At 41.9% G+C, this 17,790-nt stretch overlaps 1 protein-coding gene across 7 annotated transcripts in view; it reads right to left on the minus strand.

Annotated features, from left to right (window-relative positions):
• The window catches only part of PTPRM (protein tyrosine phosphatase receptor type M), an 890,665-nt gene extending 873,889 nt beyond the window's left edge, over positions 1–16,776 (minus strand). For all 7 annotated transcript variants that reach the window (XM_056137857.1, XM_056137858.1, XM_056137855.1 and 4 more), the window contains exon 1: positions 16,485–16,776. In XM_056137857.1, coding sequence (XP_055993832.1) covers positions 16,485–16,557 — 73 coding nt within the window. In that variant the 5' untranslated portion in view covers positions 16,558–16,776. The remainder of the gene's footprint in view (positions 1–16,484) is intronic.
• Between the last annotated feature and the right edge of the window lie 1,014 nt (positions 16,777–17,790).

Below are 17,790 nucleotides of genomic sequence, written 5' to 3' on the forward strand. Positions count from 1 at the left end.
CATAGTGTGTGAAACAACTTTATAGTGAGAATACAATGTTCTAAAAATTTAATCTGATCCTAATACTCTTTCTAGGAACTGGATTCAATTATTATAATATCCATTTCATTCTCCAGGGATTTCTGTGTCCCCATTAGAAGACCAAATGCCATGCTACATGGTAGAAGGCCCAGGACAGGGACTTGTCTCAGCGGAAAAACAAATGCCTCTCATGCAAGGCTCTGGATTTATTCCACTGTACCATCTCCTTCCCCTCCCCAAAACTGCAATTAGTAGACCTGAAAGCTTAGTCCTGGGATCACTCTCATATTTACAAGGAGCAGACCACTTAACTTTCTCTCCTGGTGAACACAAATATTTGCAAAATAAGTACTTACATACAAATTTGTTACTCTTGATAAGGTCTGTCATTTTATAAATAATTTGGTAAATATTCCAAACTTTTAACTTTTAAGAATCACTTTGAAAGCCAGAAAGACAGTACAGCAGGTAATGCTGTTGCCTTGCATGCAACCAACTACAGTTTGATACCGAGCACCATTAAAGGTCCCCCAACCACCATCAGGAGTGATCCCTCAATATAGAGTCCTTATCACTGTCAGGTATACCCCAAATGTCCTCCCCCCAGAAGATATCACTCTAAAAAGCTGTAAATTTTATTTAATATTATACTCAGTTTACCTGTTTTTATCAGCTTATTCTTATATAATTCTCTCCAGTGAGATAGCAAAAAGTTAAATAAGCAAAGTTCATAACCACTACAGAGTAGTGCATATCAAATACATTTTTCCATGATGACAACAACTAGACACAACTCACAGTTTTGTTCTAAATCTTTCAAACAGGGATCTATATGCTTTGTTTTTGTCCAATCTCAAAAGAAAATGCAATATGTTCTAAAGGTTCTAAATTAATTCTCCAAAGGTCTGCTCATCTCCACCTGAAATGAAAGGCTTAAAAATAAATTACCCCTGACCTTCCTGGCATTATGTTCCTGAGACCACTAATGGACATAAACAAAAGATTTACAAAGGATTTTAACTCTTTACCTTAATCAGCTATTTAGATGCTAAACAAAAATCACACACACACACACACACACACACACACACACTCTAGAGGAGTTAATTCAATGGAGAGAACAATAGTCTAACTCTCCTTATGAAAAATACGGAAAATCAACTAATTTTATTCAAGGTACCTAGACACTCAATTCTTTAGTCCTAATGTACTACTTCAGGCTATAGTTTAGTAGTATGGGCCATTCAAGATCAGAACACTCTGCCATGGTTTTTAAGATATATATGAGAAAAAAATGTACTAAATACTTAAGAAACAGAACATGAAAATGATGACATCAACAGGCAGTGACAAGAACACAGTTTGGGGCTTAAGAGGCACTGGAGAAATAGAGTTACTCTGGGGTCCACCATCAGCTGTACCCAGAGTCTGTTTGACATCCTGAAAGATGCTGAGGAATCAGTTTCAAAAGCCACAACATGGCAGTACCACCATTTTCACCTTGTAGGATGGTCTTACGTAAATAATATGAAAAGGATACAACATGCAGGTGGTATGTAATATTTGATTTTTCCCCTTGCTTCTGAGAAATCAGAGGACTAAATACCAATAAACTTACAACTCTATTACACACAGAAGAAAATGTGGGACTGGAGTGATCCACACCCTTTGAGGTTTGCAAACATGGAGGAAATATGAAAGACCATACCTCAGATTATTCCACTGCCATGAGGCTCCACAACAGTGTCAATAGCTATTATAGATGGTGCACTATGTGGTCCAGAATGACCAAGGAAGCAGCCACCATCCCTTTTCACCTATGAAAAAACTGCCCGCAGAGAGGTAATGAGTGTGGTTTTTACTGCTGAGAAATTATAGTCTGAATGAGCACTCAGGTTTAATCAGACTCTAACCATCTTCAGAATATACCTAGAGACACATAAACTCATAAAACTTTCTTTTAATATAGTCCATTATCATACTTGATCTCTAAAGCAGACTTATGAATGACTGTATCACTGGATGACCTATGAGAAAAAAAACTGAGTTCACTGGGTTTAGACAGCTTCTCTCACACACTTCTCTCTCCTCTCCTTGTAACAAGAGGGAGGTGGGAAAAAAAAAACAAAGAAAAAAAGAGGGAGGTGGTGCCTCCTAGGGCAAGGAAGGGCTTCCAGTCCTAAATTCCTTTAATTCCTTTAATTAGTGCAGCCAACTAAGTCTCACAGACCCCTAAAAAGTTCCGACATCCCTCCTCTCCTTGTATCCATTTTCTTGACAACCTGGTCCTACATCCCACATACCAAGGGGTAAGTTCTATTTCGCCACGCTATTTATTTTGGTTTTAACTACAGACTAAAGTTTGAGTGAAGGTAACCCTTCAACCATGTAATCCAAAAGATCTGTCCTACTATTTTCTCTCTATATACAGCCTGGTGGAAGAATGAAGTATCAAATGTTGGACCTGCAGACCATCCTTGGAACATGAAAAATAGTTCTGCCTAATTGTTTTAAGAAGTCAATTTTTGGGGTGATTTATTACTAAGTAATGGCTGACCCATCACATCTTCCCAACTTGGAGTTAATCTTTTTATCTGCCCATGTAAAATTTTGCTTAACAAAATGATTTCTATCCTTCCACCTATATAAAATTGTGCTCAATCAAAATCATTTTGGTGCTTAAACATGTGTAGAATTTGGACGAGAGCAGTAGTATAGTGGGTAGGGTGTTAGCTTGCATGTGGCCGAACTGGGTTTCACCCCTGGCATCCCATATGGTTCCCTGAGCACCACCAGGAGTGATTCCTGCATGCAGAGCCAGGAGTAACCCACACCCACTTTTTTGGGTGTGACCCAAAAGAGCAAAACAAAACAAAAAAAATGTGTAGAATTCCTGAATATGCTGTCATCTTCACATTCCAATGTCCTTCACTTTCAGTGAGCCACTGGCGCATTCTGTGGAAGCACCAGAAAATTAAAAAAAAAAAATGCCGTGCACACAAAAACAAATTCCTTTGGGAATACTGATGCAGATACTAAGATTTGGAACTCATTCATTTTCTGCCACTACCACCCAGTTCCCAGAAGACTTAATGCATTTCTAATGGTGGCTCAAATACATTAGAATGAGTAAGAAAAAAAGTCAAGAATAGATTAATAATAAGGCTAGAAAAAGAAAACCAGAACCAAGGGCCAGAACCAAGGGTCTACAACACACACCTGCACTGGGCACTTAGTTGCCAGCTTCCATTTGCTTCACCAGAACCTACACCTCACTCTTACCCTGTGTAGTTACTGTGGGCTGATCCAAAGATGGGACATGACAGGAACGGCTTAGAAGTGGAAGAAGGGGATATAAGCTGACTCATGAGCCCAATTGTAGAAGAGTGCTCTTTCACTGGTAGAGAGAACTTCTCTTCCCACTGCCTATGAGCTAGAAGATTTCAACAATTGGAAACATCACAAAAAGAAGAAAAACTATTAGAGAAAACTCAGGTCTCAGTGACTACATTGAGACCCTGGGCACAGTCATGTCCTCCCACACTGCCATCTGTTACAAAGTCAGTAAATTCTGTTTGATAAAGGCCAATATCGACTGAGGATTTCTGTTCAGAAAAGTCCTAACTATTTCAGAACACACATTTGAATAGGTCCTGCTAACAGACAAGAAGAAAGGGAAAACTTGATGGATGATACAATTCACTGTGCCCAGAAGAATAAATTAATACCCAGAGGGAATAGCATCATTTTGCAGAACTAAGATCCAGTGGGATAAAAATCTTCTTATAAGAGCATTACAAAGATTCCATATTGTATAATAAAGCATCACTCAACATCTTTCCAACAGATATAGCAATACATCAGAACTTTTTCCTTCTTATAGTATACATTCAACAAGTGCACCAGTGCATCAAATTAAACATAAATCAGTAAAAAGCATTGCTATATGTGTGAGAATGGGAGAAAAATACTGTATGCTTATACCATGTTCATATGACCTGGTTTTGCCAGGAATAGGTAGCTTTACCCTCTCAAAACTTCCATCTTAGTCTTTTTAAGATACTGGGTAACATTAAGTTTAAGACATCCTATCCTCTCAACATAGTACGTTCTAGCACATTAGCATTCAAAAGTGGTTATCATTTATTACTATCAATTTTAAGTCCTGTAATGACGCTTACTAATAGCCCCACTATTGAAGTAAAATAACAATCTAAACAATCACTGGATATTAACTGCAAAGCCTTTGGTGCACCTGCAAAGGAAAATTAGAAAAAGCCAGCGTTTCACTAGCAGCAGCAGCCGCCATGGAAAAGGCTGAAGCATCTAAAATCTTTCTGATATCCCTTCAACATTCACTTTCTTTGAGCAAGCAACTTCATCATTTTAAGATATAATCATCATTTTCTCAGATTGAACTCAGTATTCCAGACATCTTCCTTTTCTTGGCTATCAAATATGTCCTATTAATCCAGACATAGTCTCTTACACCATGCTATCTGACAGTCTAATTTGACTAAGACATAAGCAGATGACAATTCTCATAATCCTTTAAGTGATTAGAGAGATCTTATTGACCCTTAAATCAAACATTTTCATTTTATAAGTGAGAAGTATGGCATCTAAGGATTCCAACTGATGGAGGTGACAACTAGTTGGGATGTTACATTTAAGATGACTTAATGAGAATCTCTCCCTGAGATGACATTTCAACCAGCACCTTTCTTCTTTGGTCAAAATGATGAGCTAGCAGAAATTTCTAGCGCTTTTACAGACTGGTATGTCTATTTTGAGATTTGTGAAACCTAAAACACTTTTAGGGACTCTGACAGTGAAAATGCCAAACTTCTGGCCCATGCTTATGAGGCCCCTTAAACCCAAAATTCTATAGTGTCCGTCTGTTCCAATGAACATGAGAACCAGAAAATAATCTTCCATTTTATCTCAAGATCTTCTCTGAAAGAGTCATCTCAAAATAGAGCTCCTGGGGCTGGACAGAGTGTAACAAGTAAAGCACAATTCTCCAAAAGACACTGAGTCACTTCTAACTTCCTGCCAGCAGTCTTTCAACTTAAATGGGCACCAAAACCATAGGGGCTTTTTAACTGCTTTTTGCAGCTCCACTCCGCAGGTCAACGGGGCAAGGACTGTATTTTTAACAAGTCTCATTCAAGTGAGTCTAATGCAGGGTTCCATGTTGCCTTCCATGGAGCTGGGTTTTCATGGTACCAGTGCTTAACTGAATGGTTTTACAATTTTCGGGGGTCACCTACTCTGCTTCCTCCTCCTCCTCCTCCCACCTTCCTTTCCTCCTCCTCCACCACTTCCTCCTCCACTTCCTCCTCCATTTCCTCCTTCTCTTCCTCTTCCTCCTCTTTCTCCTCCTCCTTCTCCATTTCCTCCCCTCTCTCTTTCTCTTCCTTTGCCATATCTCCTTCCTCATCTTCCTTTTATTTCTTTGATTTTGGTGTTTGGCTATATCCAGAAACACTCAGGGTTACACCTGACTGTGCTCAGGGGTAGTGCTCAAGGGATCAAGCATTCTGTACTCCTGGTGGTGCTTGAGAGATCACAACAGTATAGGGGATCGAACTAGGGTCAACCACATGTAAAGCAAGTGCTTTATCCCAGCATCCCCTTTTCTTTTCTTTTTAAACATAATATTAGCCATATAACATAACATGTAAGTTACATATGTAAACAACCATATGTCACTCACATGACCTCCAGGAAGAATTATCAAAGCTTTCAGGGGTAGATTAGTTTGAACTATATAGAACAGTCCATATTTAACCCTTTAGGGGAGGAGCTCTGTCCTTCTTTACATACCTAGCACCATTGCTAACACCCTCCACTTGTCCGAGGCCCACTCAGACTGGGCAGGTCCCAGCTCCAAACTCTGTAAGGGTCCTACACTGAAACCATGACAAGTTCCCTACAGTGTATCACTACCTAGAAAACACTGTGAGAAACACAGAAAGGGTGCTTCAAACAGTCACACCATAGGGCTGAAATAAACCATAACTGGCAGGGAACATAGTACTCCTAATACACAAAGACATAAAACCAATGGGGAACAATCGTGAAGGTTTTACACCATATCCAGTGGTACATACCTCAAAAGTCCAGAAGTTTGGAATATAGTTTTTCAAGACTGGATCTGTACAGCTTCTGTGATTAAGTCCCATCTCTTAGGAGTATGCCAGTGTGAATGAGAGCACACTTGCTATATTCAATATGTTCTTGGTGTTCAGGTGACAATTCTTTGCAAATAAAACTAGTTCCATGTGTATAATAAATAAAAGCAAACTGAGGTTGGAGAGATAGTACAGAGGTTAAGGCACATGAGGCTGGCCAACTCCTGGTTCAATCCCTGGTACCACACAGTCCCCCACGCATTACTAGGCGCAGGCCTGGAGGTCCACAAAACCTCCGTGAGGCCCTGAAGACTGTATCCTTGGGTCCTTTCATTGAACTGAGGACCTGATTGGGTGAGAACTGAACAGAGGAGCCCCAAGGCCTTCTGAGTACTATATTAATAATAGTTGTTTTAAAGAAGAGATATTATTTATTATTCCCTATTATGTGGCCTTCTTGACAGTAAGACCATGATTCTTTAAATATACCTGTGATTCAAATCAAATTTACCTAGTCATCGTAAATCTACTACATGATAAATTGATTTTTTTAGTGACCAGTAGCACTGTAGCACTGTCCTCCCATTGTTCATCAATTTGCTGGAGCGGGCCCTGTAACATCTCCCTTGTGAGACTTCTTGTTACAGTGTTTGGCATATCAAATACATCACGGGTAGCTTGCCAGGCTTTGCTGTGTCGGAGAGATACTCTTGGTAGCTTGCCAGGGTCTTCAAGAGGGGCAGAGGAATCGAACCTGGGTCAGCCAAGTCAACCACATGCAAGGTAAATGCCCTACCCACTGTACTAATCACTCCAGCCCTAGTGAGCAGTATTATTTCAAAATTCTGCTTTATGGCAATGACTGGTTTATAAATGTGCACAATAAAATTACAGGTTTACTTTTATATATTTAAGTTACAAAAGAAATATTTTTTTTCCTTTAAACACAGCAACTCAGTCTCTGTACTTATAAAAAGGGCACACTGCACATAATCCACAGATGACATGCTCTACCAAATTAATCTCAAATGCTTAAAAAGTCTCAGGGGATAGGGGTCAGATTGCCGAGTTAGTGGGCAGGGACCCTGAGACAATGGTAAAGGGAGGCAATTGTGGAGGGTGTGGTGTCGGAACAGCATATGATACTCTCCATGTCCATCCATTTATAGGCAAATTTCATGACTTCATTTTCCCTGACAGCTGCATAGTATTCCATTGTGTAGATGTGCCATGGTTTCTTTATCTATTCATCTGTTCTTGGGCACTCAGGTTGTTTCCAGATTCTGGCTATGGTGAACAGTGCTGCGGAGAATATAGGAGTGCAGATGGTGTTTCTGCTATGCATTTTGAGCCCCCACGGAAGATTCCCAGAAGTGGTATTGCTGGGTCAAATGGGAGCTCAATTTCTAGTTTTTATGAGAAATGTTCGTGTTGTTTTCCAAAATGGCTGGACCAGTCAGCATTCCCACCAGCAGTGGGAATTTCTCCCCACATCCATGCCAACACTGGTTGCATTTGTTCTTTTGGATGGGTGCCAGAAACTGTGGTGTGAGATAATATCTCATTGTTGTTTTGATCTGCACCTCCCTGATGATTAGTGATGAAGAGCATCATGTTGAGTAAAATGAGTCAGAAGGAAAGGGATAGATATAGAATAACTGCATTCATTTGTGGTATATAAAAATATAGAGTAGAAGAATAATATCCACGGCCAGGTAAAACAGGGGTTAGGAGGACTTGTCAATGGTTGGAACTAACCACAAGTGTGTGGGGGGCTGAAGGTAGGTAAAATAGAGAAGAAACTTCTATGACAATAATAGCTGGGATTGATCACGCTGGACAAGATCTGAGGGTTAAAAGTATTTAAGGGATATTCTTGATAACTTTTCAGTTACCAATAATGCAAACCAAATGCAGCCTAAAAGGAGAAAAAAGGGAGGGAGAAATATATATCTCTATTATAAATAAATATAAATATATATTATAAATAAATATAATATATAATATAATTTATATAATATAAATATAAATAATATAAATAAATATATTTCTAGAAATATATATATTTCTCTCTCTTTCTCTCTCTCTCTCTCTCTATATATAGAGAGAGAATCGCCTGCCATAGAGGCAGACAGAGCGCAGGGGTGATGGGAGGGAATCTGGGGACACAGGTGCTGGGAAATGTACACTGGTGGAGGGATGGGTGTAGGAATACTGTATGACTGAAATCCGATCATGAACAGCTTTGTAATGGTATATTTCACAGTGATTCAATAAAAAAAGTGTTTTAAAAAGAACAGCTTATGCAGGAAACTGTCTTGAACAGTATTGTAAATCACAGTGCTTAAGAGAAAAAAAAAAGTCATACGTGATAGAAAAGGCGCCCTGACACACCAAAAAAAAAATTTAAAAAATTTAAAAAACAAGCATAAGTAATTTGATAGTTTTCTTCCCCAAGGAAACTACACTCACCTCAGTGATTTATTCATTTGAAGAACATTTTTTAAATTAGGGATCTGGGGGTTGAACACAGGACCTCACACTTGTAAGACAGATGCCAAGCCATGTGCCCAGTCATCAGTAGATGATGTTGTTCTCTTACATTTAGCCTTTTTATGGTTCTTTGGCAGTTTCAAGGATTGAACTCACCTCTTCTACATATAATGTATACATTCCACCACCTGACCATATCTTTTGCAGACAAATATTTATTAAGTTATTACTGCGTACCATTCACTATTTAGTAACTTGACTTTAAGCATCACCAGTATTTTATTTATTTATTAGTTCAAGGGGCACACTACAGTGCTCAAAGTTTACTCTTGGCTGCCAGTAGCACTTGGAGGCCCACATGTAGGGCTGGGGATTCAGCCTGGATTTCTGTGTGCAATGCAAGTGCCTTAGCACTATCTCTCTGGCTCCTAGTATTTACTTTTAAAGGAATGCTTTGGACCACTTCATTTCATATGTAGAAAGAATGTGACAAAAAATCTGTATCATGTGTATGATGATGGCATGATATAAAGTACTTAAAACCACTCCAACTGAGATGAGAGCTCAAAAAGGATCCATCAGAATGGTCATAAGAAAGGGTGTCAGAAAGCATGTCAGAATTCAACTGTGAAATCTTGATTGCAAGAAGGAAACAGAGGATAATGTACCTGTTGACTTCGAAGATAACCCCAGACTAAAACACAGTCTGTCGTGGTATACAATCAATCTGTTTTCTGCATATTGACTAGGAAAGAGTGATTAAAACAAACATTCACCATCTGAAAACAAACTGATGCTCTATGAGCCTTTATGCTTTGTAACGCATAAAAAATAAATGGTTTCCTTCTACTCAGGCTGTTGTATTTTGCAATAAGTCAATCTGTTAAAGGGCAACCTTCTTCTAAGGAAGTCTCTAAATATGAATCCATTTTGACAAGATCCTGTGACATCTTTACCCTTATTCACTCTCTTTATTTATGCTGCCAAGCCATTTCTCTCCTCTATGAGTTCCCAGGTATATGACACAATCTTCCATCACAGCCTGTGCCTCTCCTTGCTTCAAGACCCAACACTTAGTTTTCATACGAAGTTTTCAATGATTTAGCAATCTTCTCAATTTTAAGCAAGAAAATTGACTGGTTCCCATACAAATTTTAGTGAATTCTGAGTTATATATCTAGCCACTGCCTTAGAATCAATGTCTTATAGATGTAAGTGGAAGCCACTTACAATTATCTGTACACACTCACATGTGCCATTGATTCCAGTACCTCTTCTGGGCTACTATTAAGAGGACTTATTAGAGAAAACCCCAGAGGTTATCACAAACCCTTAACTGGATATATATAAATCCTCTCTGTTAACAGAGCTGCAAACAGAGTATGTATGGCTACGTACAGAAGAGTTGCAACATACAGCACAGAATAAAAGAAAAAGAAAAACTGAGAACAAATAGGAGAGTCAAGTCTAAAGTCTTGGATGAGTGCTGAATTAACTACACTCTGACTGATGGAACTATAATTTGCAATCAAAACCAATTTTACGAAGATTTAGAGACACATACAAGCAGAAGGTCTGCTAAGTAGTGAGCCTTCCTTCAACTGTAAGAGAATGAATGCAGAAAGCCTTCCTTGGGGTGAGGCTTTGCTGGCTCAGGTGGGTTTAAGGATGCAGCTACACCTAGTGATCAGACAGGGATCGCAGCAAGAGGAGCAGGAAGTAGAAAGCAGGCCTGCTTGTGAAATTCACTGAAGAGGATTCTCTGAAAGACTGCTGACAAAATTTTTTTTCAGAGAACTCTGTTAATGGCATCACCATCACTTTTATTTACCTGAAGAGCAAAATTTCAGAGATGTCATGATGTTCACTTATAGGTATAATAAAATTAGGCTCTATATTAGAATATACATTATTGTATATTCCATACAATATACAATAGCACTTGAAAGAGCTATAGTAACAAAAAATACCTTCTATGTTAGTATTTAAAGGTTGGGTTTATTTCTAAAAACAAAATTTCACACTTCCACATGAGACTTCCAAATTTTATGTCCAGCTCTCTCTTGAGAATCCTAGTTCTTTTCATTTCAATGGATTTGGAAATTTTAAATCATTTTTATATTATGACAACTATTTATTATCTTTGCTCACTACCACCCCAAAGTTCTCCCCTTTCATAATGGGGTCTTAAAAATAGTAAATGCTCGATAAGTAACTACTTGAATTAAAGACAATATTTTAATAGGCACAGAAGATTGTACACCTACAACAACAAACCAACAAATATCTTCTATAAATGATATCAACCGAGAGAAATTTCCAATGGCTAATCATTACTGCAAAATTTAATTAAAACTTTACATTGTGATGAGTAAAACTTTTTTCATTTTAGTTTTACAAGTGGCTGGATCCAATATCTTCTTTAGATAAGACAATTACTTGATATGTCATGCTGGTGACTTCACCTAACAGGCTAAGAGTCACAGCACAACCACATCAGCCTGTTCATATTTAAACAATATTCATCAGTAGACTTTAAAGTGCATGAATGTGGATTATATTTATATCACTAGTTCTTATTCAGCTCTTGTTAAAGGAGGTTGATGATTCAGGATGAGAATCCTGCCTCATTTTAGAACTATAGTTCTCAGACTTTATGGTAGCATTGTAATAATCTAGAGGGCTGATTCCAACCCAGGCTGTTACCCCCAACCCACCCAGCAAATCTCTGATGCAGTTGGTTTGAATGAGCCACGAAGACCTAAAGGAATGTTGAAGTAACAACAGTTCCAGAACTGCCCTTTAAGAACCGTGTTTCTTAAAATGTGGATTGAGAATAATACAAAACAATACAAATGTGCCATCATAGAAGATGCAGCTTCTCTGCTTCCTAAATTTACGCTGTGGTTTTCAGTTTTTCCTCAAAACCCAAGGTCACACCAGTGGATGAAGTAAGACTCCCCAAGTACCCTTCACGTCAAAACTGCTGTGACTCAGCCCTGAAAGTCAGCATTGGGAACAGCCCCTTTGAGCACATTGAGTTTTGGAAATCACTGATTTAAACTTAAGTCGCAGCATTAACACTTGCTCAAGAGCTCCCAGCCCTCTCCCAGGCCATCTAAAGTTCCAGAGGCATAGGATGTCAGCAGGATCTACTGGCATGCTTGTGGCTCCTTTGTTAAATTTCCCTTAACTTTCTCTAGGTAAAAGCCATCACCAACAAAGAGTAGAAAGGTCAGGACTCCCAGGATAGGGTTTCCTGGACTTAGGCTGTTTCCACCTGCACACACTACCCTTTCTTCTGTTGTCTTCTTTTTTTTTTTCTCTCATGTATTTCTGTCCCTAAATTACATTCTGGCCTTGCAAGCCACCCTACCATGGTGGCTTGGGGGCAACAGATCACCAAGGCTGATGACTAAACCCTTCCAGCTCCACACCCAACTCCAGCCCCACTTGGCTCTCTCCGTGGAATTGTGTAGAGTTACAGGGTATACTCTGGATTTCTGATGACTAAACTGAAAACCACAGCCTAATTTTAGGAAGCTGAGAAGCTGCAGCCTCTGATGGGACATTTATATAGGACATTTGTATTATTTTTAATAATTAAGGAATTACTATTCCTTAATTTTGTACAACTTACTTTGAAAAATTTAGTAATTCAAGGAACACCTACTAAACTAAGCACATTAAGATGTTGTGTTTACACAGATAATAGGCTCATGAAGATATAAAACTGCAAGAAAGTTTGTGGGAAAGTCAATCAAAGAATTAGAATTTTAAAAGGGCCAGAGATACCATCTTTTAGAAGTAGGTGATAACTTTGAAAAAGTATGCAACTACCTATAAGATATGCGAGAGTCCTGGACTGGAGCAATAGTGCAGTGGATAGGACACTTACCTTGCACAAAGTGAATCGGGGTTTGATCCCCGGCAACCTATGTGCTTCCCCAAGTACAGCCAAGAGTGCAGAGCCAGGAGTAACTTCCAAGCACCACCAGGTGTGACCCAATATTTAAACAAAACTGATGTACAGCTATGTACAAATTCCAAGAATGTAGTATAATTGTTTTATAATTTTGAATAATTTTAAACAGTTACCAACTTTTAAGGAATTCTCACAAAAACACTGTTTTAATTTTTTCGAAATTTGTTATGTAGGGTTTATGTCATCTCACAACATAATTCAGATTACTTAATAAGAAAGTTCACTTAAAATTACTTAAGTTATATCAACATCACTAAAATAACTTTAAGTGACTTAAATCACATCATTTGAAACTACTCAAGTTATATCAAAATAAATATGCATCAGCATATTTAAGCAGCTCCTCTTCTGAGAACCTACAAAATCGTCCATTGAAAACATAAAACTAAAACTGCATCAGAACAATTCACTATAATCAAATGATACTTCATTTTTTGTTTAGTTTTGGTTTGTTTTTTGGGCAGTGGGGGAGCAAAGTTCAAGGTTCGTTCCTGGCAATGCTCCTGGGACCATATGAGGTGCTAACCAGGGTTTGGCTGCATGCAAAGCAAGTGCCTTTATTTCTGTATTATCTCTCTGGTCCCTGAAATAATACTTCCTTAATATACATATAAACTGAAAGATAAAGTTATCTCTTAACATATTTCTTTCATGATCACTGATTTAAATTTTAGATGCAATAAAATTATAAAATGCCATAATTATAGTTAATCTGAAGAAGAAAAAGAAAAAAAAATGGCTAAACAAATGTAGTTCCACTCTCTGTAAAGGGTACTTTAACATTTGAAATGTTAAATAAAGGAAAAAGCTGAAGAAATAGATTTTCATGGTTTACTAGTTTTCTATAATAGTTCACATCTATATAACCAAAGACGAGTTATCAAAACTAGTAAATTAAACATTGTTACAACTATTAACTAAACTACAGACTTTATTCCAGCTACATTCTCACTAATATCTTTTAAAGTACTTTTTATCCCTTTTAATTAAAAGCATATTTTTAAGAAAAAAAAACTCTAAAAGACTCCCAAATTTGAAAGGTCATGTTAAGGTTTAAACTTATGGTAGAAACAAAGAGTCACATCCATTTGTGTTTCTACTGCAGGACTGCGGCTGCTTAACTGAGGAAACACGTCGGTTCCAATGTGCAGAATAAAGTGCTGTTATATCATATACATTACACCTTTGGCTTTTACACCATTGAGTCAAAGACTTGTCAGTTTTTTTGCTTCTTGCTCTGGAAAAGAGCCTTTCAAGCAAAAGGAAAATAATTTCACTTCCTCTTTATTATATACCTTTTCAAAAAATTACTTTTAATACTACTAAAAGCCTAAAAGGCAAAAGTGAATCTCTAATTTTATTTATTTATACCTAACAAATTAGAAATTATAAAGGAAATGAGCTTCAAAACTGAAATGTTTTATTATAAATAAAGTCCGTAGGGGGCAAGAATCCTAATTTCTACTGATAAGCTTAGCACTCTATTTCTGATGTCCAATATACAAATTCTGATTGTATTCTTAAGGAAAATTCTGGTTGTATTCTTAAGGATAAGTCTATCTCTAGAAAGGAGTCATTAATAATTCTATCAATTCCAAACTGAATTCAAAAGATTTGAAAATGAAAATGAGGCAGAGGGGAAAAACAAAGTATCTTGTGTATAAATCTTAGTTACACAGAAAACCTCTACAGATGACATGAAGATACATCATGTAGCCCATCAGGCCAAAGAGATCTCATGTAGAAAATGCTGCTTTCAAAGGAAAGGGAAATGTAAGTGAAGCCCAACTTCTAATAGTCACTCTTCCTTTTGTATCAGTTAATTCAGGCCCAATTTGAGCATTTGCAAATAATCAGAATTCTATCACTCAATAAATAGTGAGTGTGTTAAGATGAAGACTCAGTGCTAAAAGTTTTATTGGGGAACCAACAAGGTGAAAAAACTGAATCTGTGGTTAAAGAGTTTACAGTATAGCTCCTCTAGCTTTAAAACTGATTTCCACATCAAGTGAAAAGCAGGCAGTTTTCCCAAGAGAATCATAAGAAGTTTCAATGTCACTCAAAACATCATAAATGACTCCCTTCCCACCCCCCACAAAAAAGGTGTTTTTTTTCCCCAAAGCATTAACTATCTCACACCTATACTACTAAAATACAAAAATGGAAAGAAAACACTTAACATACTCCAAGATACTGATTCCTTGGTTCTTGTACACACAAAATTTATTAACTTTAGAGTTTTTTCTTTTTTTTAAATTTAAAAATGGGAAAGCAATTTCATGGATACTTCATGACCCTATTATTCACTAACATACTGGGCTAACTGGTTTTCCCAATACAAAGGAAGCACACTTTAATGGTTAGATGGCAACTTAATAGAATGATAGATACTCTCCCAAGGGAAAAAAAATTGGCTAAATTTAAGTAAAAGTTTCTGTTAGCTTGCCTAGTGGTTTCAATCTGCCAGGACACAGGTCAGGACACACTAGACTGAAATCCATTTTAAGGCTGAAAGATCATAGTTTAAATACAGAAACACTAGTTACCACAATCCTATCACACTATTGAAAAGTCCATCCAAATGCTATCGACAAGGTTTGACTTTCAAACTAATCCCTGGTTTGGAGTTAGGGGTCTTATTCGTTACTTCTGAGTTACAAATCTCCAAAACTGGTAATTTTGGAAATTTTGAGCACTTGCAAATGCTGAAATTCGACCTGAATTAACTGATACAAAAGGGAGAGTGACTTTTAGAAGCTGGGCTTCATTTACGTCTCCCCTTCCTTTAAAAACTACTGCGTAACTCATTAATAAGAAAAAATGGCACGCCAAACTCGGCTTCAGTTTTCTATCACACAGCTATGCAGCAGCACTCTGTGTCCTCTGGAGCACGTGCAGTTGCCAGACGGCCGAGGAAGCACTAAACTTAAGGCAGGGATATCTTTCGATTAAACGTGAAGGTTCGGGCTTCACACACAGAGCCACGGGCAATGACGAGCGTGCTGCACCTCATCCAGGAATCCAACTATGGTCAAGGGTCCTGCTTCTCCGCCCCAGAGCCACGGCCTTCTGCGCCTGTGTGCGCCTCGGATGCTCGGAAGGCTACGGCGTAACGCCCCCAAGGGCCAGACTGCCCGAGGCCCCGACGTTCAGGCAGTTTGCTAAGAGTCTCTGTCAATGTTTTGGACCAGAGTGGGGGCGGGGCTGGTCTTATTCATTCTTCCAGGAAAAAAAAAAAAACATAGAAACCCATTTTGCATACCAAGTGATTTTTGCTATTCACCCCCTCACACCCCCCACCCCCGGGTTGTTGTTGCTTTTCACTAAACTGCGCCTTTTAAAAATAAAACAAAAGCCCAGTTGTTACACCGCTCTAGGATCTTAAGGAAACTAATATCCCGGGAGGAAGGGTGTGAATGTGCGAGCCTTCCCCTTCCTTCCCGAGTCCCCCGGACTGAGGCGCTCCGGGGGGTGCGGCACCCGTCTGTCCCCGGGCATCTCAGGGTCTCTGGCGCGCCGCGGGGCCGGCGGCCCGGAAACTCAGAGACCCCGCGGGCTCGCCCGAGGGGTTGCGGCCACCTCCTCGCGACCGGGGGCGGACGGGCAGGGCCCGGGACTCGGCTCCCAAGTTCAAGCAAAGTTTTCTGCTGCCCCGCGGGAGCCGGCCCGGGGGTCCAGAGCTCGACCGCGGCCCCGCGGGGTCGCCGCGAGGTCCGGGCGGGGTGCGGGGCGGGGGTCGGGGCGGAGTCTGGGGACGCGCCCCGCGCCCGGCCCGCCGCCTCCTCCCGGACCTGCCCCCCGGCCCCCGGCCCGCGCGCGCCCGCGGCGGCGGGAACGGCCCCACTCACCTGAGAACGCCTGCCCCGCCGCACTTAGCCAAAGTGCGGCCAAAGTCGCCAGGCGCGTCCCGAGTGTCCGCATGCCGCGTCCGCGCCGGCCGCCGCGGCCGCTGTGGTGGGCGCGCGGGCGTGGGTCTGAGGTCGCGGGGAGAGGGCAGCGCAGCGCGGCCGGCTCCAGAAGCGCCACCGCCGAGTCCTCAAGTGCCCGCGGCGGCTCCCGAAGCGCCAACGCGCAGCCGGCTCCGCAAGTGCCAGCGCACAGCGGGTTCCTGAAGCGCCACCGCCGACTCCTGAAGCGCCACCGCCGCCGACTCCCGAAGCCCCACAGGCGACTCCCGAAGCGCCACAGGCGCGAAAGTACAGAACTCCGGGGTCCGGGCGCGGGGCGAGGTCCCGGACGCTGCGCCGCCTGGCGCGCCCGTGGAGCCCGAGTGTGCCCCGAACTCGCGAGGCGCCGGCCGCCTGCGTGCGGGCAGCTCCGAGCCCGGGGCCGCGCCGAGGGCCGAGCTGGCGCGGCTGTGCGCGGGGCTGCCGCTCGCGGACTGGCTGCCGGGCCCGCCCGCGGCTGAGGGTAGCGACACGTCACGCGCCCGGCGCCGCCGCCGCCCGCTAGGGGGCGCGCGCGTGCAGCCCCCCCGACCCGGCCGGCGCGGGGCGTCCGGGGGCAGCTCTCGGCGGGGGGCGCCGCTTTCCGCCCTCTAGTCCCCTCGGCCCGGAGGCGGATCCCCGGAGGGGGCCGTGTCGGGCTGCGCCTCCGCCACAAGTTTGTCCCGGGGTGGGCAGGGCGGCCTGCGGCCGGCCCATGCCCGGCGCCGGACGGCGGGGTCAGCGCGCAGGGCCGCGGGAGGGGCGAGGCGGGCGGCCGCGCTGACCGGAGCCCGCGAGAGGCGCTGCCCCACGTCGCCCGCCTGCCCGCCAAGTTGGCCGGCGCCCCTGCGGCCCGAGCCCGCGCCTCGCGCCCACCCCGACCTCCGCGCCCGCCCTGGCCCCGCGCCCCGCGCCCACCCGCTCAGCACGCTCGGCCCCTGCTTGTGGCGCCGCCGACACGGACACGCCGCGCGGAAGGCGGCCGTCACAGCGAAACCTGGCCGGGGACATGACCTGCGATTGCCGTATCTGCTGCGAAGTGGTGGGAAAGCGGGGAGGAGGAGGCAGGGATTCAAATCATATTTTGAAACATCGAATTGACCGTTTCGAGTCTGTTTTATTCCGTGACAAAACGCTCCCGACTGCTTCGTGAGAGTCGCTCAGGAAACACGGCGTGTTTGAAAAGATCCTTTTTTATCTGCCTGGGAGGCAGCGAGCTCGCTGAACC

This window comes from Sorex fumeus, unplaced genomic scaffold, assembly GCF_029834395.1.
Source record: "Sorex fumeus unplaced genomic scaffold, SorFum_2.1 ptg000128l, whole genome shotgun sequence".
In the NCBI taxonomy this organism is placed as follows: domain Eukaryota; kingdom Metazoa; phylum Chordata; class Mammalia; order Eulipotyphla; family Soricidae; genus Sorex; species Sorex fumeus.